At 28.2% G+C, this 25857-nt stretch overlaps 4 protein-coding genes and 1 pseudogene across 12 annotated transcripts in view; 4 read left to right on the top strand and 1 right to left on the bottom strand.

Moving 5' to 3' along the window:
- Positions 1 to 111: 111 nt before the first annotated feature.
- LOC132948132 (tumor protein p73-like) lies at positions 112 to 8295 on the top strand. 2 transcript variants are annotated; one of them, XM_061018459.1, is made up of 8 exons: positions 112 to 484; positions 3232 to 3302; positions 3585 to 3717; positions 6149 to 6304; positions 6802 to 7000; positions 7261 to 7480; positions 7556 to 7805; positions 7870 to 8295. In XM_061018459.1, the coding sequence occupies exons 1-8, from the start codon at positions 482 to 484 to the stop codon at positions 8017 to 8019; spliced, it is 1182 nt and encodes a 393-aa protein (XP_060874442.1). In that variant the 5' UTR covers positions 112 to 481; the 3' UTR covers positions 8020 to 8295. The 2 variants fall into 2 exon arrangements, with proteins under 2 accessions (XP_060874442.1, XP_060874443.1); XM_061018460.1 differs by lacking the exon at positions 3232 to 3302 and having other exon boundaries at positions 113 to 484.
- A 196-nt stretch (positions 8296 to 8491) lies between these two features.
- Positions 8492 to 9875, bottom strand: LOC132948133 (large ribosomal subunit protein uL3m). Its single transcript, XM_061018461.1, has one exon. The coding sequence runs from the start codon at positions 9637 to 9639 to the stop codon at positions 8512 to 8514; it is 1128 nt and encodes a 375-aa protein (XP_060874444.1). The 5' UTR covers positions 9640 to 9875; the 3' UTR covers positions 8492 to 8511.
- Positions 9876 to 13187: 3312 nt separating this feature from the next.
- Positions 13188 to 14423, top strand: LOC132949049 (uncharacterized; annotated as a pseudogene).
- Positions 13196 to 13760, top strand: LOC132948417 (KRAB-A domain-containing protein 2-like). The gene is made up of 2 exons (XM_061018857.1): positions 13196 to 13345; positions 13458 to 13760. The coding sequence occupies exons 1-2, from the start codon at positions 13196 to 13198 to the stop codon at positions 13758 to 13760; spliced, it is 453 nt and encodes a 150-aa protein (XP_060874840.1).
- Positions 14424 to 16487: 2064 nt separating the features above from the next.
- Positions 16488 to 25857, top strand: part of LOC132949690 (uncharacterized) — a 30494-nt gene continuing 21124 nt past the window's right edge. For 2 of the 8 annotated variants that reach the window (XM_061020701.1, XM_061020693.1), the window contains exons 1-7: positions 16488 to 16772; positions 16874 to 16952; positions 17114 to 17332; positions 18373 to 18471; positions 20097 to 20302; positions 24567 to 24680; positions 24743 to 24841. In XM_061020701.1, coding sequence (XP_060876684.1) covers positions 18387 to 18471; positions 20097 to 20302; positions 24567 to 24680; positions 24743 to 24841 — 504 coding nt within the window. In that variant the 5' untranslated portion in view covers positions 16488 to 16772; positions 16874 to 16952; positions 17114 to 17332; positions 18373 to 18386. Of the gene's footprint in view, positions 16773 to 16796; positions 16953 to 16980; positions 17333 to 18198; positions 18218 to 18372; positions 18472 to 20096; positions 20303 to 24566; positions 24681 to 24742; positions 24842 to 25857 lie in introns of those variants that run through there. The other 6 variants (XM_061020695.1, XM_061020697.1, XM_061020696.1 and 3 more) reach the window with 6 other exon arrangements.

The following is a 25857-nucleotide window of genomic DNA, read 5'->3' as shown; positions in this document are numbered from 1 at the left end:
GTGGTTGGTTATAGCGGTATATATTCTGAGGTTATGAACCTTAACATAAAATAATAAATATTATGGTACACATGTTCGTCAAAGACCCAACTCCCAAGGTGCCCACTGTGCAGTGCCGCAGTGCGCATCATAGACATTAAGTATATAATATGGTGCGCATTGGGCTGTATCTGTATACCATAAGGTAAACAGTAATAAGAGTACACTAATAGTCACAATATATACACAATGGTACTGTAATTCAGGCTACAACCCATACAGCATTACAGCCATACAGGTTGCAGGTGCAATCTTCGGTGGACTACAACTGGTGTCTGTGCACTGTCTCTGTGATAAGTTTCTGAAATTAATTTTATGGTCATTACATTTTAAATTTATTGAGTTTGCTTAATTGTATAAGCCATCACGGCATCACATAATATTATACCGTAAGTGCGCTGTTAAAATTTCACCTGAATAATACATACATTTCGCGGATTTTATGGTAAGGAAATTATGCTTGTTTTCATTTTTGTTGAGCGTTATGACATTGTAATATATCTTTGTTTTTATTTACGCAATTGTGTATGCTCTAAAATTATTGCACTTTGATAAACTTTTTATCGATTTAAATAATACACAAGTAGTCGTTTTTAGTTTTCACAACTTGCACCATATGTAATTTGTATAAAGTTGTGACTTGTGTTTGATAAATTGGCTGGTTTTGTAAACATTACCAGACAAATAATTTTAGTATGAAAGTAAAAATACAATTTGTTTATTAAATAAAATAAATATAAGTAGGTAGTGTGTACAGTATAGTAACACTGTAACTTTAACCCATCATCGGTGGCATCCTCTAAAATCACGTGATAGGTATCATCTGTCTTTTTGATGGAAATATACAAATAAAAAATTTCAATCTAAAATAGATCATGTATTTTAATTAATATTTGTTTTAGCAAGCAAATTATGTTTATAATATTATGGAATACATCTACATAAATTAAATATTTTGCATTTCATTGTTATATATGAATAATGAATAGTGGCATCGGTCATTTTGACCGATAAGTTAATAAAAAAACAGGGTTATTCAGTGTACATTCCGTATTTCTGCGTTATTGTATCACCTGTATGTTTCATCCTTGTTTCATTTATAACACATTTTTTGAGTTAGAACTTGGATAGTAATAATATAGGAAAAAAAAAATTTTTAATTGTGTTTAGTAATTACATTTAATATACTTATATTGTATATTTACTCTAAGGTGATACTATATAAAAAAAAACTTGTCTAATAGGTATGATTGTGATTTGTGATTGTTAGGCGATTGGGTTGCTGTTACCTACCATTGATTATACATAGTATAATATATATAAATATGTATAATCAATGCTGTTACTTAGTAGTTAAAATAATAGTTGAAAAAAATTAAGGATTTACTGTATATTAAATACACTTCAGTCCAGGGAAGTCTACTCAGTGACACCAATTTTTATTCACATGCTGAGTGCCTTAGTCAACAGGTAGTCGTTTTTATAGTTATCTGTACGGTTTTATCATTCACTCTGGTATCAAGGCAACTCTCCATTTTTATACGTGGTTTTTAATCGTTTCATGAGAGCTTGATGTCAACACAGTTGTTGGGACAGTTTGACACAGATACATAGGCAACATGCGTCAAATACTATAAGGCACTCAAAATGTTAATAGAAACTGGGGTTACCAATTTTGTACTCTCCGCATTAAGAGCATGAATGTAAATCAACCTCCACCCGGACATGTGCATAATGTGCGACGATTATAGATAATAGATACCTATCCATTCTAAATTGTATGTATCTGAATTCAGAGATATTCAAACTTTTTCATCCTACAGCTCTTTGTCTCTTTACAACATTAAAACATTTTTTGGTGGTTCTTGAATTATTAAGGAAACTGGAAGATAATGTTTTAGTGTTTAATTATGTATAATAATATAATAATATAATATATCATTTATATCAGACAACAGATTTAATAGTAATTATACATAAAAAACCAATATTAAATGTTTTACATATAGAATAAATTAATATATAAATCGCCATCATAATTAATTTGTTTTCTTCTTCTGGGCCACAGTTCCCCACAAATATTTGTGACATCTGTTGGAATCGCAACACACAGTTTGAACACCTATGGTTTATATATTTATTCTTTTTAAAAAATATATTTCACATTTAACAATTTATATTTGTTACTAGTTATCTACTGTAGTTGTTGATTGAATTCTTTAGGAGACAAAGACATTGATCTATTGATAACCTTATTGACTGTTCTGTTGTAACACCTCTACAAATCTCAAAAGGTTGCTATAAATTATCAAAATTTGTAAATAATACCTTTATAAAATAGTTGATTATAATTTATGAGATTAATATAAAAATTTAAAAAATATTTTTAATTAGTAAGTAGGTACCTACTTATTACTTTCTATACAAAAAAAATAATTGCAACATAATTTATTGTGTATTATTTCCTTTCTCTCTCTGACACACGCAACATAGCAAATGTGCGTTCAGCAAAATCAATCTTGTGCTTTAATATTAGACAGAATTGACCTATTATACACTTTTAAATTAAAATCATTTTATAGATATTCTTACAAAGGATGTCGTAAATTTAAATTCTTATACTTCCCTAATTTTTATCAATATACGTTGTGCTGTTAACAACGATACCCAGTTCTGGCGGCAACCGTTATAGTTGCGTTTATGAATTTATTAATTGAGTATCCTCGTGTATTTTTGATTTTTATTTTGTCTCTGTCCTTTGAATTGCATATAAATTTTAGTGGAAATTAATATGACAAAAGTTAAAAGTTCATGATTTTTTTAGAGCAACATTATCCTGATCATACTCATTATGTATAATATTATTGCTTGTATTGTCTGTTGAACAATCCATTGCCCTCTAGTTATAACATGGTCAAGTCCAAATGATTAATGAATCAATTTTTAGATACAATATAATATTAATTTATATATTGCTAAATTTAGTAATGCATTCTATACACTACCTACAATTTTTGTGAGTTATTTATATAATTTTTGTATACTTTTAATCTTGTTCATTTGTAAGTGTATTCGCATCTAAACCCTAATTGTTATATATTTAGTTACCTATTTTATCTATTATTAGTTGAATATTGAAAAATTAGGTTAGACGTTAGTAAACAATTTGTGTAGACATATTTTTTGTATTAGATGGATGATACAAAATTTCTCGGCATATCAGAAATGCAGAATTCTAATGAAGAAATATTTAATTTTAATATGTAAGTATAAGCATGGTTTTTGAATATTTTGCACTTTGCACGCTTGGCTTATTATTTGCTTTTCTGATATGAGTTTAACTAAGTGTTTAATGTTTTCTATTTTAGAAATTCAAATTTAATTTAAATAAAGAAAAAAGATAATACTATTTATTTGTTTCCATTATTAAATGAGTTATGTTATGCATTATTTAATTGTTAATGGCTAGATAAATATTTTTAAAATTTCTATTTAATAATTAAGGTTTATATACATTATAATACACTTGATTTAATTTTTATTAGGTGTAATGAGAGCTTAACACCACTGTTAAATCAGTTTGATGGAGTATTTATGAATCCAAATGATATTAATGAATACTATTTTTCAATGCCAATGGAAAATGGAAGGGTTGTAGATTTGAATCTTCCGCAAACGGTAACTTTTAGTTGAGTTAAGATCTATGAAAATTATTTAGATTAATATTATCTATATAATATATAATTTGAATAATGTTGTCATAATCTTATTGTAATATTGATAAAGGGCATTGACCTTAAACTATTTGATCCAAGTATTAATTAAAATATATGTTGCCAAGTTGAGTCTCTTCGTTGAGTAGGTCACTAATGGATGTGTTAAATTTGAATTCAATGATAAACATAAACGATATAAAATAATCTTATGACAAATCTTTTGTAAAATGTTCAAGCATTAAGTTTTTACATATTTTCATGATTTTGACAAATTTAATAAAGATTTGAACTTTTTAAACACTCATAAAAAAAATTTTTCTCTTTGTATTTTAAATATTTTGTAATAAATTGTTATGAGAAAAATCATATTATTGAAATATCAAGCTTTTTTACTGCAAACAAACATTTACTAAACATACTTCAAAAATAAACTAAAAAGTCTAAAAAATATTTTTAAATCAAACCAAAAACACAAATTGATTAGAAAATGCTTAGAAATCTCATGACCATAGTTTATTCATTTTTATATTATAATAAAGAAACAAAATCTGGTTTCATGTAAACATACCTATTTTTCTTATTTTAGATTCTGAGCATACGAATGTTACACAAAATAGATTTTTGACAAAAACAATTTTGGTTGTTTGGTGTAACTAAAACAAATATACACATATAAAAGCTTGAAAAATTTATATAAGACTCCTAATATATTGTTAAAATTATATTTAAAAAATATTAAAAATCCAGTCACAATTTTTTTTTTAAGCATTTAAAGTTCAAATTTTGACAAAATACGTAACAATCACAAAAATGTACAAATTATCTTGAGTCAGAAATTCATAAAACATTTTCTTTTTAAATCTAAGATTTGAAAATTTATTCAAGATTTCTCATGTTTGCCTGCCTTTTTCAAAAACAAAAATTCTTACTGACAGTTAAATTATTGAAATTATTTCATTATTATTATTTTATATAAATGAAAGTGACACTTTTTTATATGCATTAAACGTTTGAATTTTGACAAAATATGATTTTTTTAGTAAAAAATGTATAAAATGTTCAACTTTTATATTTACAAATTGAATTTATAACAACATTCCACGTAAATAGTTAACTCTGTAACCAAAAAATATATAAACATTAAACACGGTTTTTTCTATAATTATTTTAAATTAAAATTTGAATGAAATCACATATTAAATGACCTAGAATAATAATTTTAGTTATTTTGTTGTAATTTTATAATATTAATTCATCTTACTGGCTACTGTATTAATAATAAGCAGGGCTCGGAACTTTATGCATTTGCATCTTTCTCAGGAAGCTGCATATTTCAAATCTGATTCGATACAAATTCGTTTCATGAACCATACAGTTGAAATACAACAATTTATGTTGCATATTTTTGCATATTTTACTAAATTTATATGATTATGCATATTTAAAGATTTTGAGTATATAAATGCATTTTATGGTAAAAATGTAGAAGAAATCTACAACAAACAAGTTTTTGATAGTTGAATATTGTAAATTAAATAATTTAAAAATAAATAGCCGCCGCACACGGTTTCCTAGTCAATATTTTGAATTATACTATACCGAGTAATAGTTGAAATATTGTGTAAATGTTTATAAATATTATAAATTTTAATCGTCTTATTTAATTAAAATGTTTTCAAGAATAAAATATTTATTTTTACCAATAGCTGTCAGTATTGCCGTCGGCGACGCTCGCCCGTATGGTTTATAGTGTTTTTACTAGGAAATAAGAATTGGCCTTTAATGACCGTAATGACCGGCCAGGTTTACAGATTCAGTATTATCAAAAGAAAAATATAAATAAAATATTTATGATTCAAAAATAATTTTTTTTCTCTATAATTATGCTTTTAAATACATTTTTTTTAAAATAATAAATGCATATTATACCGCATATTTTGGTTTTTTTTAGTGCATACGTATGCACATATTTCATTGTTTTTTAGCGCATAAAGTTCCTAGCCCTGATAATAAGTAATAACAATATGAATATAATATAAAATATCCACACTGACAAATCATCTCTGCTCAGAATAATTTTTCCTCTACAATGATATTATATCATTGAATTCAAATTTAATACCATCCATTATACAGTGACCCACTTATAACCACTGTACAGCAGAGTGATATTCACTTTCCCGCTTTTTTTGTTTTTGTTTTCCCAATTATTTTTAAAAGTATTTGGAATTTTTTACTTTTGACAAACTGGGCTGATTTTTACAAGAAACCACTCAAAGTTGAAAGTTGGAGCATTTTTAATTTTTAAAACGCTATAAGATACATACATTAATGTCTTAAAAATCTAAAATATAATTCAAATTGTATTATAGCCTATTCATTTTAATTTTTAGCCTGAAGAAGATCAAGAAAATCGTGAAACATGTACAGCTGGCTCTGTAAAATCATCACCAACTGGTATTATACCGTGCCAGGATGAATTTGGTGGAAGTACTAATTTTGAAGTGTTGTTAGATTCCAGTTCCCAGTCATACCGACAAAAATGGAATGTATGTATACTGTTTATAATTAAAATGAACGACTATATTTCTTGCCACGAGAGAACGCATAGTCGACCAACACGCGTTTTTTTTTTGTGCATCCCTACCAGTTAACCAGCACGAGCGCAATTCGTCAGAGTGCTTTGGTATTCATTGTCAGCTGTATACACTGCGAATGCAATAATAACCTTTTTTCAATGTCGTTTATTCCTGTGCAATGTGTTCTGTTTCGCCCCGTATATATTATTACTTTTTTAACTCATAAACCACAATGGATAACAATGATCAAGAAATCATCAACACGGCGCGCGTATCTTATATTGTGTTATTTGAGCTGCTGTGTGCACAGACCATCTGCCGCATGGTAGGGGAAATTTGGCCTCGAGACAGCAGAGAGCAGTCATTCAGATGCGCGAGCTGTATGCGTTCTCTCGTGTCACGGAGTATATTAATAATTTATGTTAACTATGTAATAGTTCTAATTATTCTCATTTTATCTATTCTAGTATTCAGTTAGACTGCAAAAACTTTTTATTGACATAAATAAAGTGCTTCTGTTAAATTTTAAATGTGATTATGACAAGATTGCCAATAATATGTTATTATTCGTACGTGCTATGCCTATGTACAGTGCAGCAGATTGGTTAAAAGAACCGGTTGATCGTTGTTTACAACATTTATCACCTATAGATCAGTTTAACAAAGGTAAATAATAAAAAACATAATGTTCAGCAGTTTCAAATAGATATAAGTTGTTTTGATAGTCTCAATTTCTTCTTTAAGTATTTAATAATAAATTCATAAATGGTACAAAAATGTAAATTCAATTTTCAATTAGATAACATCTTAAATATAGAAGTTAATATCTTCTCAGAGCAGTATAAAATATACAAATATAATGTTCTTTTTAAAAATTTTCATAATGTACTGAACATTTTATAATATTTTAATTAATTTTTTTGCAGGTTTTACACATTTAGAACATGTTATACGTTGTGATAATGAAAGTACAACTTATCATATTGATGAAGTTAGTAGGCGTAAAAGTGTAGTTACACTTTTATCTAGACCTGAACATGGGTCAGATAGCACCAGATTATCTTATAGATTTGTTTGCAAGACTTCTTGCATTAGTGGAATGCAACGTCGTCCTATAATTGTAATATTCACATTAGAGGATTACACGTATGTACTCTATATTTTTATACATTATAATTTATTACATATAATAGAAAATATCAAAATTCCTGTCATTTACAGTGGCCAAGTGCTTGGCCGTCGTGTACTTCCAGTAAAAATTTGTTCTTGTCCTAAAAGAGATATGGATCGCGAAGAAACTGATACTCATTTACAAAAAAACACAGTTTTTCGTCGAAACAAGAAGTGCATCTCACAAGATATTAACCATAATAATAATCGCCATCATCATAGTGATAGTGAACCTCCACCAGCTAAGATAATTAAATTAGAGTCCTCAACCTCAACAGAAACTGATACATATATATTGCCTGTAAATACTTATAATTATATTAATTCTTAATTTACATATCTAAAACTTATAATTATTTTTTCAGATAAATTATACAACCAAAACAAAGGAACACTATAAAATAGTATTGGAAAGCATATACTCTGTAATTACTGGTGTGTCATCTCTTCACAATATTACAGACACACAACCATTACTCAAAGACTTAAAATCTAGATTGAACAACCTTAACTGATACTGGAGAATTTATTATATTGTAGGCCTTAAACATTTTTTAAGTCTTAATTTATATAAATATATTTTTATAATGACTACATAAAGTATGTTTTTTTTTTAAATTGTTGTGAATTATCTGGCTGTAATTTTTTTATTTTTTTTTATTGATCAAGCTTGATCGTGCATTTATTATTATTTATTATGTTATTAATATTGGCATATTTGTATTATTTAACATATTTAAGTCAATTATATATATAATCATATATTTTAATTATAAAACGAGAGAAAAAGATTTGTTTCCTAACTGTAATATTTTTAATAATAATTTGGTACCTATCATACAAGGACAAATATAAAATTAAATTAAACTCATTTTTTTAAATTCTAATGATTATATAATTTAGAATAATAAAACAGATTTCTTATTCTTAGATTGTTTGTTGATGCGGAAAAAATAATTTACTTTCATAAAAATCATAAAACAAATATTAGCTATTTCAATACAAATTTATTTATCTTCTTCATAAGTTATAGTTTGGTCAGTGAATTTATACACATGTTCTTTATATGAATCTATTAACTGATCATCGTCTGCAACTTTAGATGTTGGAAATGGTGGTGGTGACTTGTGCTTTCTTAATGGCAGTATAGTATCGTATAAATAAACTATTGAATTAGTTTCTCCTGGCGATGCTATACCTTTTACCCATATAACATTGTATTTGTGGTTGATTCTTAATATTTCAGCTCCTTTGTGTAACCTGTATCTGTTACCCATATGTCCGGGCATTTTTGTTCCGGGAAATATTCTACCTTTTTCACCGCCATGGCCTACATTACCTCCTCTGCGATGAGATTTGGTTACACCGTGGGTCGCAGGCATACCGTGAAAACCATGTCGTTTCATCACACCTTGAAATCCTCGATCAATAGTTTTTCCACGCACATCAATATAGTCTCCTGGCCGAAAATGTGAAGCCAAGAGCGGTGTACCTGGTTGCAAAGCAGCTTCCGGGGAAACCATAAACCTGCCTAGATATTTTTTTGGCATCATTCCTTCTCTATAAAATAATCCACAATACTGTTTTGTAAAATATTGGGGATCAGCACTCTCGGCACCCACTAAAAGACATCCTAGTGGTTTTTTGTGATTAGGACATGAATATGGTTTCCTTGGTGGATTGAACTCGCCTGGTGGGATGTATTTGATCACATGGTTGTCAATTACTTGCAAAAGAGTAGAAAGCACGCTTTTGCCGTTGTCCAACCACATCGGATAGTTTCCAAGCTTGCGAGCTATAAGCCCGGTGCGTTGGAGCTTGGGGTTCCATTCGACGTTCGCGTGCTCAACTGAGTCTTCACTCAGTGGAGATCGCACATCATACGTGGATATTCCGTGGATCACCGCCGGCATTCCGAACTTGTCATGCACGGCTTCCTTGACGAACGCACGGTTATCACCGGTTAGTTGTTGGTCGTCTTTCGCCCGTTCTCGCTGCAAATACCATAAAGGATATTTGATCCGCGGGGCCCGGACGTTGTGTGCGGTGCGAGATTGAAGCACCATAGGTCCGCCGAAAGTCTTACGAAACGACGAAGGAAGATCAAAAACAGTGCGTCTCATGATTTTCGACATATCTATATTTCGCGGTTTAACAATCTACTGACAATTCGGATAATCCACTATACTTGTAAGTTGTAATTAGAACTTGAAGTTGGTTAATGTGAACTCACCACCACTCAAGCCATTTCGTTTGCGCAGTGTTCACTACTATTACTCGTTATAGTCATTAGTAGTATTTAGTATTTACTATTTATCTATTATTGCATTACGCATTCACGCCATGGGCCGAGTCGGGCCTGTAATCAGTATGGTCAATGGAAGTAAATACTGACTGATACGGGGCAATCACATTTGATAATGATATCGCACGGACACCACGGACTAAGATATAATATCTTAGGGCCAGTTTCACCACAGATTATATGAAAAATAGCAGTTGAAAAATATTAAAAATACATATACATATAGGCACAATTTTTTTTTATATGCATTTAAAGTTCAAATTTTGACAATATTTATCAAATTTATAACTTATTAATTATTTTGTAGTTAAAAATGTATAAAATGTTTAACTTTTATGGCTAAGAGGATTGAAAATTTAAAACAAGGCTCCACGTAATTAGGTTAGGTATATATAAATTACTTTATTCACAATAATATCATCAAATATACTTATTTCATAGGCTCCTATCATAGGCTGACTGACCGTTTTCGCTTAGAATCGTTTTTCTTATACAATGATATTATATCATTGAATTCAAATTCAAAACACCATCCATTACTGTGACATCCACTGATCCACCTTTTTAAATATTTTTCTACTGCTATTGTAAAAAAAAAGGAGCCTTGTATTAAATTTTCAAGCTTTTTTACCCAACAAATAAAATTTGATAGACATTCATAGAAAAAAAAACTTAAAAATTGAAAACTGACAATGTCCATAAACACCTCAAAAAAAGTCAAAATATTTTCAAAATTGTATGGTGGATAAAAAATTAAAATATTAACAATCAGTGGAATTTTCATGTATCTATAGTTAAATCTTAGATTTAAAAAGAAACATTTTTATGAATTCTCAACTCAAAATAATTTGTTAATTTTCGTGATTTTTTCCGTATTTTTCTCAAAAATCGAACTTAAAATGCTAATAAAATGAATATTTATATTAGCCTTTTCTTACATGAAAAAATTTCTAAAATATTTTAACTTGTTTTGAGATGTTTACGGATATACTCAGTTTCCAACTTTTTTAGGTTTTTTTTTCTATGAATGTCAATAAAACTTTATTTGTAAGGTAAAAAAGTTTGAAAACTTAATACAAAGCTCCTAATATGTTGTTACAATGACGTTTGAAAAATATTAAAAATCCTTAGTCACAGTTTTTTTTTATAAGCATTTAATGTTCAAATATTGACAAAATACGGAGAAAATGACGAAAATTAAAATTCAAAATTTTATTATGAATTGAGAATTCGTAAAAATGTTTCTTTTTAAATCTAAGATTTGAAAATGTAATACAAGATCATTCATATGGTTGTCTACCTTTATCGAAAAAAAAATGTCTACAAATAAATCAAATTAAATTTTTATGAACGTTTGAATTTCATATTTTTACAATAATTGATATTCACTCGATTCCTCATGTAACGATTTTCTTATTTTATTGTAATTGAAAAATGAATGACTGTAGATACTTGAAAATGTCACTGTATTTTTATATTAGCATTATCTATACACCATATAATTCTGAAAATAATTTTACTCTTTTTAAGCTTTTTACGAATCATTTCAAATTTTAATTTTTTTAGTTTTTTTTCTATGAATATCAATTAAATTGTATTTGTTGGGTAAAAAAGCGTGAAAATTTAATGCAAGGCTCTTGATACAATAGCAGTTGAAAAATATTAAAAATACATAGGCAACATTTTTTTTTATAAGGATTTAAAGTTCGAATTTTGACAACATTTTGAAAATTTCAAATTTAATAAATATTTTGTAATCAAAAATTTATAAAATGTTCAACTTTTGTAGCTAAGGATTGAAAAATTATAACGAGATTCCACGTAAATAAGTAAATATATAAATTACTTTATTCACAAAAATATCATCAAATATACTTGATAATATCATAGGCTGACTGACCGTTTTCGCTCAGAATCGTTTTTCTTATACAATGAATAATGATATTATATCATTGAATTCAAATTTGACACCATCTATTACAGTGACCCACTTGTAACCTACTGTACAGCAGAGCGACATCCACTTACCCACCTTTTTTAATTTAATTTATATAAATGTCTATAAAACTTTTTTGTACATAAATGTGTAAATTAATAAATGAACATTTTATTATAAATATCATAGAATAAAACACATACATTTTATTTAAATCAATACATTTGTTCGATATGGCATATATGGCTACATACTTTATAATATTATTACAATGTTTACATTATAATTGGTACCTGATTCCAAGTCATTGGTTTATTTTAATAATCTATACAATATAACATAAAATATATTATGTTGGCTTGCAGATTATTGAAATTTGAACAACAATCAAAACTGAATACATGAGTATTATCATAGAATATAACAATCAGAATGGACACTGATAACATTTTACACAGGCAGCATCTTAGATCATTTACTAATATAATATAATTGTTTTCATGTATTAATTACTATTAAATATTGTTGAGCCTTTGTATGATTGTATATTAGTGTATGGGTAGTTATTTTATTTAATTTTAAAAGCTAAGTCATTTCATTATTAAGTAAACATAAAAAAATAGGTATTTAGTATTTTAATCACTAAGCAAAACGATATTCTATAAACATGTTCAATTCCCAGGGGCGTGCCCAGGAATTTAAAATGGGGGGACAACATTTTTTTTTTTTAAATAAACGAAAAAAGAGTGTGACTGTAAATTTGAATTCAATAATATATGTTACGGTGAATGATGTAAACGTGGTAAATGTCGTCATTCCCCGGTAAATGACGTTATTTACCTAAAAATTGGTGAATGTTGTAAATGTAGACATTTCCCGGTTATTGACGTCAATCCCCAGTTTAGTTGGGGAATGATGTTCAATACTTTTATGTCGGTGTGAAAAATTGATTAAACCTACAGTTGATAATGATTCTGACGTTTTATATTACGTCACAGTAGACGAATTGTTTGAAGTAATTCACACCGCACATTTAACAGTAGGGCATGGTGGTAGAAATAGGACGATGGCTGTGTTAAAAACAAAATATTGTAATGTGACAACGGAGGCAGTTATGGGATATTTAGGTTTATGTAGTAATTGTCAAGTAAAACAATCAAATCCCAAAAGAGGGCTTGTGACAAAACCAATTCTACATTCCGCATTTAATTCAAGAGCGCAAATTGATTTGATTGACATGCAATCTCAAAATTATAATAATTATCGCTATATAATGAATTATCAAGATCATTTAAAGAAATTTGTTATTTTAAAACCTCTGAAGACAAAAAGGGCCGAAGAAATCGCTTTAAATCTGATAGATATTTATACAATATTTGGTGCACCCGCTATACTCCACTCGGATAATGGTCGTGAGTTTGTTAATTATATTATAACAAATTTAAATGAAATGTGGGGAGACATCAAAATTGTTCATGGCAAGCCTCGTCATAGCCAGACCCAAGGATCAATTGAACGCGCGAATAGGGACGTTGAAGAAATTTTGGCTTCTTGGATGGCTGATAATAAATCAAAAGACTGGCCAATGGCGTTAAAATTCGTGCAATTTCAAAAAATCGGGCTCTGAACTCAGGTAAGCTATTAGGTAACTAAAAACAATTTTTTTTAATAATTTTAATTTTAATTATTTAATTATTTTTTTTTAATTTAAGCATGTTTATAATAGGACAATAGGTATTGGAAGATCACCATACGAGGCGATGTTTGGTTGTACAGCGAGAACAGAGTTACTTTCAGCAGGGATACCTTACGATGAAATAGAAAAACTTCAGTCAGAAGAGGATATTGAAGAACTATTTAATAACAGCAACCATTCAGATCATATTAATGCAGTAGAAGATGATTTAGTCAGAGTTGGAGATCTTGAAAATGAAGTAAACTTGGAGACTGAAAATGAAGTAAACTTGGAGACTGAAAATGAATTAAGAAATACTAAAGACATAGGTAATTATTAAATATATATTATATGTAATTTGGTAAAAATGCTTGCACAAAAAAAAAAAATAAAATAAAATAGCAATAGTCTTCCATTTACAGGTAAAAGGATTGAAAAAATTAAAGACCAACGACAAAAATCGGTTATCTGTCTCGAAAAACAAGCGTCAAAAATGTTGAGATTGACTAACGAAAAATTTTCAAAGCTTTATGTCGGTACAAGGTACAACTGTTCGTGTCCCAATACCAGATGTCGATAGAGCACGAGGTTCTCCGCGTAATTTACTTGCTGTTATTATTTCATGCGAAGATGACATGTATAAATTATGTAAGCCAATTTTAATTTGATAATGTTTATTTAATTTAAATAAAATAAATACCCGAATGTTTGAACCAGGTACAGAATATGGGGTGTTGAAACACAAATATACACGAGCACAAATTTCTCCGTGTAAAGAAAAATTTCTAGAGCTAGATGAAGCCATGAAAAAAATTAAAGACAAGGAAATAACATTAAGAGAAGCCGCAGGACATGGAATAGCTGGTCATCAAGGATTTAATCGATGCAACTGCAAAACTGGTTGTGGTACTAAAAAATGTGCTTGCAATGCAAATTGAAACATCCACCAACAACAAATAATTATTATAAAAAGTACCTATAGTAAAAAAATCAGTGTATTATTTGAGATTTATCATCATTTACCACAAGTTTTGGTAAATGACGTCAATGACCGGTGAAAGATGTACATTTCAGTTTAAAATATGTGTTTTTACAACATTTACCTACATAATTAAATCATTTAGGTTAATGACGTCATTGACCGGGGAATGACGATATTTACCAATTTTCGTCTTTCACCGTAACATATATTATATATCATGTGAGCAAAAAACGGTACTGAGCAGAGACGGTTTGACAGCCTAGGATATTTTATATTATACACATATTGTTATTATTAATATAATAATATAAATACATTTTTAACTACAAAATAGAAAATATTACAAGATAGTTAGAAAAAAATTTTTATGAATTTTTAACTCAAAATAATTTGCACATTTTCGTGATTTTAACGTAATTTGTCAAAATTTGAACGAAATGCTTATAAAAAAAAAATTGTGACTGTATTTTTAATATTTTTCCACTGCTATTATAAGAATATATTAGGAGCCTCGTATTAAATTTCAAGCTTGTTGACTCAACGATTAAAATTAATAATTTAGAAAAATTAATGACTTTTAACAGCTGTAATAACTAATAAGTGGTTTTTTGTAGGTCGTAAAAAGAAGACAACAGTGGGGGAGGGGTATAACCACTATCCTCCTCCCCTCTGAGCACGCCACTGTGACAATTTCTGATTTTTATACTTATTAATTAAGAGGGTGTCAGCACACTGTTTGTTTTCTCAGTCTGGCTTATGCGCAACATATAGACAAAACACATTTACGCAAAATTGTTTTTTTTCGAATAATTTTCTAGTAAAATAACCTATTACAAAAACGATAGAGAATAATATTTTTGAGGGTATGATACATCGATTTGTCTAAATATTTTTAACATCTTTAAATAACAAATTTTTATTTTTATTTGATAGTCGAATACAGAGTCAAATGATAAAAAAAATTAAACTGATATTATGTCATACCTTCAAAAATATTATTCTCTATAATTTTTGTATATAGATAATTTTACTTAAAGATTACTCAAAATCATAAAAACCGATTTTAGGTAAAAGCGTTTTAGCTAACATGTTGCTTGTGGGTCTGAAAGAAAATAAATATTGTGCTGACTTTCTCTTAATATATTATACAAATACGTAAAAACAATTAATTACACTTACATTTGTTGTCTCTGTATAATTGAGAGATATCGAAGGAGAAGAAAATGTATTAAGTTTATTATAAGACAGTGTATATTATAAATAATAGGAAAATTAAATTTTAGAAACAGTGTGATGAAATTATAATATTATAGTTTGATTTATGTATTTTATTTCTGGGAACTAATTATCATTGATTTGTAGATTAATTAAATTATTAAAATAAAGGTAGACATTTTCTAATTAAGTAATTTAATGTAATTATTTTGTTTGTTTTTTGATCATCAATCTTTATTTAGCCACCATAGAAAAAAAAAAATCAAAATCAATTAATAGTAAAATAAATATTATAATATTGTAATTTGTAATGTTCTTTATACCTCACCACCAGTGTCCACCACCGTTATAAATAACTGCATAAAACAAAATTTCTAGTGGGCGATTGTCCCACTAACTCTTCCGCAATTGTATTACGCCATAACCTTGTTTAAAATTAATATTTAAATTTTTACATGACGAAAAAGTTTTAAATTTTGTAAATTCCCATCTATAACGATATAATATAATTATTAATATGGTCCCGTGACTACTAGCGCTTTAGTTCATCAAAACACCGTCTTGGGGCCACAATTCTTATCTCGTCTTGCAACCTGAGTAGATAACCGTGGTCGTGACATATTCTATCAATCTATAATTTAGGATGGACTTGGAATCAATGTAACGAACGCAACCATATATAAATATACTAAACTGAACTCGTTATAAATTATTGATGACTGTGGTAATGTGGTATACTGGTATTGTACTTATCTGTGATAGTGTGGCATGGAGATAGAATGTCGTGCCAACACGACGTATGCAGCAGGCTGCAACTGTATGCAATAATATGTCTATAATACTATAATAGTATAATAAGTAATAACTAAAGTACAGTACTACAACACCATGATATTAATTTATAAACCATTGATTATAGACTATTCAGTTAATCAGCTATACACTTTTAAAGGAATCCCTGCCTAATTATAGAAAAAGATTAAGTCATTTACTACTCTATAGTAACACGTTCGTGAACGGTTGAGTGGTGACGGGTCATTTTGTGATATCGGTTTTCACTTTTTCAGTATTCACTATTCAGTGCACTGCTACGGCAGTATTTCGAGTGTGCAGTGTTGTAGGCTGTGGTAGTGCAGTTCCCAGTTCCCAGTTCCGGTACGTGCACATATTTAATATTTATACTACTGTAGTACTGCCGAAAAATAATAATAATATTTAATAATCTCATAATATCATTGGGGTACGTACTTTCACAGCAAATTTCCCTGCATTCCAACAAACGACTGTTGTATCCGTTGGGCGTTGAGTGGTTCGATTCGATTATTGGAGTATCCAGTAAGACCAACAACTACTACTACTAAATACTTAATATTCTTCTGTGTTAATACGTGCAAAAATAATAATAATAATACTAACATAACTACAAATCGTTCGACATAAATACCACAGCCTAATATCTATTTATTTTTTGTCTCCCGCGGTTTCCCTTTTTGCAGTCTTCGTTTTGCTTTCCGCCGGCCCATAAGTCTTGCAATTCGCTGAAATCCAATTAAAAATAGTTGAGTCCAATTAAACTTTGTCATTGTGATCGTGTGCGAATGTGTGATACAGAGTACTACTAAGTAGTGACGGATACGAGAGAGTGTTTGCAACCACTGACTACACTCAACCTATTCAGCCATAGTGTGATTGTGTGAGACGTGACTTCGTAATTCGTAAGTAATCGTGCGAACGACATATTTAAGTGGGGTTCGTTCGTTTGTAAGTTTTTTTTCGTTTATTTACATAGATTTTTGTAGTTTCTATTTTGTTCACCAATGTTTATCATCAATCATCATTACCCACTGTCGTTCACTGTTGTAATACCTATAACCATCGAAATCATATCCGTTTAAGGAAAAGCATATTTATACAAGAAATATTTAAATGTTAATAGGTGTGCTATTGATAACATTTAACGCATAAATCTAATGTTTTATAATTTCAAAAATCTATATTACCCTTTTTACCCTATAATACCGTACCTAATTATTCAATATAATCACGATTTTTATTGTTTGTATATGCAGTAGAAACCGTCTATAATGACACCAATTTTAATGACATACCGGATTTAATGATCTAAAATTAAAGGTCTCATCTCTGGTTCCCAGTGGTGGTCAAATGATTTTGTCTAGGGCTGGGGCGCAATTTAAATGAAAAATTTGGGGGTTCTAAAGTCCTTTTATTTTTTTACATATTATTTTATGATTATAGAAATCAGCTTAAAATGTAAATTAATATGAACAAATTTGAGGGTGCTAAATTCAAAATTCAGGGTGGTAAGTACACCACCCAAGTCCCCCTCAAATTGCGACTATACTCTAGCGGGGGGGGGGGGGGGGGGGGGGGGGGGTTATTGATCATTTTTTAAGATGCACTATTTGATTATCAAAAATATCTAACTTTTTGGTTATCAGATTTAAAAAATTTACAATAAAGTCATGGGAGAACTATACTCCTCATCCTTCTACCAGTTTAACCGCCACTGGACCCATAAAAACCATAGACCTTTAAACTAATGAACAGCGCATTCCACTCTGCCCTGCCATAAATACTAGGTGATCATATAATAATAACTTTTATTAAATTTTGGTTGTTATGACAATCACTTATGGCTATTATTTTCCTGATCCCTTGAACCTGTTATGAATTATTTCTACTGGTAATTCATACCCCTGTATGTACTATACTATAAAATATTATTTTTTCACAGAACAAATCAGAAAAATGGATGACTTGGATTCAGTAATACTCAACCTAAAAGCTTGTCTAATATCTACCAAAGGTGGAATACAATTAAGTCAAATAGAAAGTAAGTTGTTGAAATAATTTTTCCATTTAAATAATTAAATTTTTTTTATAATTCATTTTATGGTTCTAAGATCAAAAGGACTGTTGACTAGATGATAGACCCGAGTCAACACATTCAAATAATTTAGTGTGTACCCAAATTATATTTATAACATTGCAATTTTGTATCCACCCGAATCAATTTTATGTTGCGCATAGGTCAGAGAGAAAAAAACTTATCGTGCGCCCACATCCACTTTACTCTAGTTTAAGAGGATGTCAGCGCACTGTTTGTTTTCTCTCCCTGGTCCATGCTCAACATAGACAATCGTTTGGTAACTGATAACCGTGATTATTTTACACGACGTAGTGTAGTGTGAACTTGACTTTAGAGTAAAATCACCCATGACAAAAACGATAGAGAATAATATTTTAAGGGAATGACATATTGATTCTATACTTTATTTTTATTTGACATTGATATTCGACTTACAAAAAAATGTTGTAAATTTAAATGATGTTTTTAACTAAATTTACAATTGTTTTTTTTTTATTTTGAAAGTCGAATACCAAGTCTAATAATAACAAAAGCGGGTAAGTGGATGTCGTTCTGCTGTACAGTAGGTTATGCAAGTGGATCAGTGTATAATGGATTGTATTTAACTTATAATATAATATAATATAATATCATTGTATAAGAAAAACGTTTCTGAGCGGAGACGGTTTGTCAGTCTGGATATTTTATATTATTATTATTTATTATAACCTGTAAGTTGAGCTAATATTATAATCAATTCGCTAAAATATAAGATATTATAATATGTTGAAATCGAAGCCCTACTTCTGGTAAAAATTTTGTATACAAGATAAAAATAAATAAAATATTAACACCATTGTAAAACCACTAGTTTCCTCCGCTCAGAAACTAAAATATTATCCTTTAATAATTTTTGTAATAGGTGATTTTACTCAAGATTTCACATACAACATAATAATACGATTTTAGGTAAAAGCGTTTTGTCTATGTTGTGTGTGGGTCTGATAGAGAAAACAAATATTGCTCTGACATCCTCTTAATGCTTCGTCTACACTCTCACCGTGACAGGACAAATTAATGCGGGTACTAGTGTGTACTCGGTCCACTTGTTAATACATATTATTTCTCTGTTGGTTTTTTTGGTCGTGAATAATAGGACACAAGGTTCAAGGCATAGTGGGAGTGTAGAGGTAACATAAAATTGGTTAGGCTAAAAACAAAATTGTCTATGTTGTATGCTTGTCAGACGGTTAGGTGCGTTAGGTTTTGTTTAATGATATATTATATATTTTGTGATCGTTATGTTTTGTTTTGAGGTATTTAATTATTTTTGATTATCACTTTGCGTTATAATAACTTTTACAAATTTTCAAATCGTTTTTTTTGTCAAATATATCTAACATTATTATAATGTTTGCAAGCCCTGTACCAATGTTTTTAATCTAATTGCATAATCAATTATTAACATCAGATTGTTCATGCAACATCATAAATGCATTGATCCATGAATATTTTAGGTATAATTGAGAGCATAATCAATATAAATGCATTTAATTCTTTTTTTTTTTTATTAATTTAAATTTGAAAAAACTTCCCCATTTTCTGTGCAGATGAATATTTTAAAGTAACTGGCGAACGAATTCCATTAAGGCAGTTGGGATTTTCATCATTAGAAACCTTATTACAATCCTCTGGAAAGTTTACAATTCAAAATTATGGTGGAGGTGCTATTGTACAAGCGTTAGCTACTAGTAAAACACAACATTTGACTGAGCTTATCAAAAAACAGAAATCAAAACCACCAAAAAAAAAACCAGTAAGTGCTTATTTAAATAAATAAAAATTTTTTAACATTGAATATGTAATATGTCAATTATTTTAATTTTTTGACATTTTACATCTAAAGGCTAAATGGTAAAAGAGTAGTCTAGTTGGGGCACGATACATGAGCATTGCCCATCATGTGCCAAGCGGCAATTTTTTAATATTAGTATCCAAATCATAAATTCACAAATTTTTTTGAAATACCAAATCATTTATTATATAGGAAGTTTTATTTTTATATTTTTAGGCTACCTTTATTTTTATACCCAATTTATTTTATCATAGATGATAATATAAATTAAGTTTGCGGCAGCACTACAGTAAAATGTTGAGAACCAATAATTACGATGGTGGCTGTGCTTACGATGCACACAGTGTTTATTTTTTGTGCCCCCTACTTTAAATGAGGAAAATTGTTAAAAATAATTATAAAATATATGCAGGGATCTAAGTTATTGCATAATATATATCCAAGAAAAAAGGCAGGATTCCAGGCGATTCACACTTTTTGACATATAAGATAGGTATACTGGTACACACAAAATAATTTTCAATAGAATTGAATTTTTTTATAACAATAATACAATATTATATGATTAAGTTTAGTGTTTTCGTTTTATACAAGGATATTCTTGATTTTTTTATACATACCCTATCTAACCACATCAACTATAATAATGTTAATTTTTCCGGCCTCTTTTCTGATTATACATCTATTTTACTTTCACTAAACAATCAAACTATTTTCTTGAAAAAATACCCTATTTCTAATCCATGTAAAACCAACTGGAAACAATAATCTCAATTAATTGAAAACAATATTTGTTTGAAAACTCCCTTGTATATTGATTGCAGTCCAATCTTTCACTAACACAAACAAAAAAGCCACGCTCAATTCATCGCCACCCTCAAATTTAATACCAATATTCATTTACTTTATGACCTACCGTAATGGGTATTGGTTTAGTATTTTTAGTCAAATTAAAAATCATAAAATTATGTTATTTTATTATTATTAATTAATTAGTTATACAAATATAAAATAATACAGGATTACTCTGATTACATTTAATATGTTAAAATCAGTCAAACAAAATATTAATAAAAAAAAGAATGTATGAATATTGAATACATAGGTATACAACACATCTATTTTGGTATAATATGTCTAAATTATTCAAAGATTGTCATAAAATTATTATATCTAAAAAAATATTTAACAATACATTTTGTAGAATACTTAAAAAAAATTTAAAAATGTATCTGTCCTGTTAATAGATTATTATCCATCGATAATACAGATTATTGTTTTGGTACATAACATACTAAACTTGATGTTTGCTCGGTAGGTCACTTATTAAACTCCGTATAATAACAAAATTCTCCCCTAACATCCATAATCATCCACATGGGTACAGCAGAAAATTCATGTGCTGTATCTACAACACTTTTTGAATCAATTGATTGGCCCTTGGGCCGCGGCAGTGCTTACTCACAGTCGGCCACTGGCCAACTAGCCGGGAAAATTAATTATTCAATATAAGTAGATAAAATGGATCTGAACCTGTTTTTTCTTATTTTTTTTTTACTTTATACAAATTATACCTAGTTTATAGAAAATAGGTAGGTAGTTACGTAATGAAAATTACAAATTAGCCACTGTAATACAGCATACTTATCTGTGTACCTATAATACAATTACTCGTTTTTAAAATTAACTTTACCGAATGTAAAAAGAAATGGGCTGCTTTATTCTGTTTACTGCATCTGCGATTAAAGTCTGCACACACCTACAATAATACCTAACCCAACCACTAGCTGAAAAAAGTTGTGCCAGAAACTATTGGCAATGTACACATCTCCCTAGTGAGAAAACATATTATATCAATATTGCTTGTTCCTTGAAAAACCTTCTTTGTAAATATTACATAGAAAATTACAAATATTTTAGATTCTGAGCTTAGTGATTATGGATTTTACAAAGATGTGTTTTTTTTTTTATGTCTGGATTTACTTTTTTTAGTTCCATAGTAAAAAAAATCCCTTGATCTTCAACTTTGATACAGGTTTCTGTTAGCAAATTGGATATATAATTGGTACTTTTGGTAGGTAAAAATTTAAAATTCTCGATATATAATTCTCAAAAAAACAAAAAAATAATAAAAACGTTTATTAAAATGTTAATATTATTATATTAAAATAATTGATTGGTTACCTTGGTAACCAAAAAGTTAGACCGTCTGACTTATTTTAGTTTTATTCTTTAAATGTCGATAAAAAAATTATTTGTTAAGTCAAAACCTTGAAAATTAAATACAAGGTTCATCAGTAGTTATTTGATAATGATACGATAATGAAAAAATCATTTATAATTTTAGTATGATAGGTATGCAAACGCAATATTTTTTGCAAAAATAAATTCAACCTACCAATTATTACAAATAACAATATTATAATATAAAATATCCTAGGCTGACTAATAAATCACTGTCTCCATTCAGAACCGTTTTTTCATGTACATTGAATTCAAATTTAAAATATCCCTGCGTTGATCGTATATATAATTTGATCTGCAAAAATAGACCTAGATATTGTTCAATATGCATTTTCAAAAATAATCTACATTTCATCATGTTTTCTATATTACATAGAACCTCTTTCCATTTTAGGTTGGATTAGATTATTTTGTATACTGTTGCAAAATAGGCAAGAGTTAATTTACATAATATATCAAGATATAATATTGGTTTTTGGAATTTTAAATAGTTTTGCTTTATCCAAAAATTCTCGGTTGGTTTTTGTATCTTTTTTTTTATATATTTTGATTTAACCCTTGTAGACCAATAATAAACGGTAATAAAAATTTGATATTTTTTTGCATCATTATTATCTTTTATTTTTTGATGAATTTTAAAATTATGAAATTTTAATTCAAGACTATAATTGTCTAATTGTACATAATTTATAACATAATAAGACTTATTATTTAAATTATTTGAAATGTAAAACATTGATATATAAAAAAATGAACATGTGAGAAAACTTAACTCTCAAAATTAATAAAGATAATAATTATAATAATACAATAAAATTGGCGCGCAACAGTGAAAGCTCGCGCTGAGGCTATTTTTTTATAAATATTAAAATTTATTTCATGGGCTAAACTACATTTAATTATAAACTGATATATTTAATTCCATCTATTGATTTAACAGAAAATATGAGTGAATGTTATAGATTACAAATTATGTGACGTATAAGTCTGATGAAACTGAATTTATCTTACCTATTTTTAAATGGATATAATACACAAAGGACTTGAAAGTCCCGTTGGTTGGCAAAATACATTTTGACAGTACATTGTCTATATCTCCACTGTCTTAGATTTCTCTCTTATCCTAAAATATATAAAATTAAATATATTAAAAATTTTATCAGAAACTTTGTTATAGGTATTCAAAATATGAATAATGATTAATCTTTATTTATAAATTCACTTTTTTTGTTATCTTACATTACTGTGTTATATTCTAATTTATTATTTCTGTATTTTTTTATATATATATGTATTAGGTTTTTATGTTCATGATAATGAGTTATTACAAATAAATAAATACATAATTGTTCGTACACGACATATTGAAAGACAAAATTGAGGAACAATCTTTTTACTGTATATAAGTATAATTATGACTAAATAAACAGGCATGTCATCAAAATCGTTTTGTGCATATAGTGTGTGCCCCAGACATGGAATAAACGAGTTCTTTATCATCATCTAAATGAATTTGGCTTATAAATTATTGTGTATTCCCAGTCTGGGGCACATATATATACAACTAGTAGTTTTAAATATCCAAACAACACACATGCATAGTGATACAAAAAGTATGTGGGTTTGCTGACATGAATGTTTATTTAGTCATGAGTATAATATAACATAATTAAGATTAATTTGACTATATTTGCATACATTTTATAATTGTATATGATTTATACACAAATTTTTTCAATTATTACTTGGCAAAATTACTACTTAGCAAAACAATATTTATTTAATTACCTAGTATAAATTATCGTACTATCAAAACTTGAGTATAAAATATTAATTGTTAGTGTTATTTTTAAATTATATTAACATAATTAAATAAATGTGCATATTGTTAACATTTATATATCTTAAATTCAATTATTGAAATCAAATTTTTAAAATTGTATTTAATAAAAAACAAATCATAAATATATACATTTTTTAGTTTATAGGTTTTAAAAATGCTCCGAGAAAATTTGGTTCTTCAAATACCTATAACGGCTATAATAGACCTAAACAGCCACTAAGACAAGGAAATAGTGGCTTGAATTATGGACCTGTAAGTTAAACATTAATTTTATAAAATATAACTAAATCTAAAATGTTTTGCTTATTTTTTAGCCTCGAAACAACTATCAAGGTACTTCTATTCCTAATCACACCAACAGTCATAATAAAACACAGTCATCACATAGTGATAACAGGCATAATAAATTCAATGTATGTATAAATTTAATAGCAATAAGACCTTCAATTCAAATTATGTTAGTCTTTCTTCTTACACTTTAAACATCATAATGTGAACCCAGAAAATTGTAATGTAATTTTTTGTGCATTTCAAGAACAAATATTTAAATCATTTGATGTTATAACATCGTACTTTATATCTAAAATATTTTTTTAACAGGCAATCCATATTTTTAACTTAATTTTTGAATGGGAATATGTTATTACTTCTTAAGCATAAATAAAATTGTACAATACATATTAAATATATAAATTTATAATTAACAAACATTTAAACCTTTACAGTATACTGTATTTGTAGATAAGTAGTTACTACACTTAAATGTCTAGAGGTATCTAAACTTAAATTTCTTTCTAATAACAAATTATTTGTTTAATTATTATATATATATATATAAACATTTTAAAAATATGAAATAGCTTAAACTTTTTCTAGTTTTTTTCAATTAAATAGAAAATTAAATTAAAATCCATATATTAATATATTTTTCTGGATGACCAGATTTGCAGGAAGAGTTGTAATATTCTATTTACATACTTCATTGTAACGCTTAAGTTATTTTAGGAATCTGTTATTATTAGATCATATAATATAATTGTAAATGTCGTAGGTAATGTAGGTATATGTTAAAAAAAAGGTTTAATGATTGTAAAACACACAACGTTCACACTCCAATAAGGAATATGCCCAAACATTACCCATAACAATGCACCAATTTAAATGACGCGGTCAGATACTTAGGATTAACCCTAGACAAAAGACTGACCTGGAAAAACCACCTTCAACCCAAAAGGCTAACCTTAAATAATCGCATGCGTATTCTCAGACCCATGTTAATTAGAAATAAGTGGTCCTCCCTTAACACCAAACTATTAATCTACAAATTTCTACCCAAGCCAATGTGGACCTATAGACTTCAATTATGGGGTGTGGGAAAAATATTTAACACTAATAGAATTCAAACATTCCAAAATATATCGCTCCGACA

This window comes from Metopolophium dirhodum, chromosome 7 (genome assembly GCF_019925205.1).
Source record: "Metopolophium dirhodum isolate CAU chromosome 7, ASM1992520v1, whole genome shotgun sequence".
Taxonomy (NCBI): domain Eukaryota; kingdom Metazoa; phylum Arthropoda; class Insecta; order Hemiptera; family Aphididae; genus Metopolophium; species Metopolophium dirhodum.
Note: the sequence above shows the minus strand (reverse complement) of the source record. Positions and strands in the feature narration are given on the sequence as shown.

Coding starts and splice junctions, on each gene's coding strand:
- LOC132948132 (XM_061018459.1), top strand. Junction 3,303..3,584: donor GAAATATTTAATTTTAATAT/GTAAGTATAAGC, acceptor AATTTTTATTAG/GTGTAATGAGAGCTTAACAC. Junction 7,806..7,869: donor CTGATACATATATATTGCCT/GTAAATACTTAT, acceptor TTATTTTTTCAG/ATAAATTATACAACCAAAAC.
- LOC132948133 (XM_061018461.1), bottom strand. CDS start 9,639: ATGTCGAAAATCATGAGACGCACTGTTTTTGATCTTCCTTCGTCGTTT.
- LOC132948417 (XM_061018857.1), top strand. CDS start 13,196: ATGTGGGGAGACATCAAAATTGTTCATGGCAAGCCTCGTCATAGCCAG. Junction 13,346..13,457: donor GGCCAATGGCGTTAAAATTC/GTGCAATTTCAA, acceptor TTTTAATTTAAG/CATGTTTATAATAGGACAAT.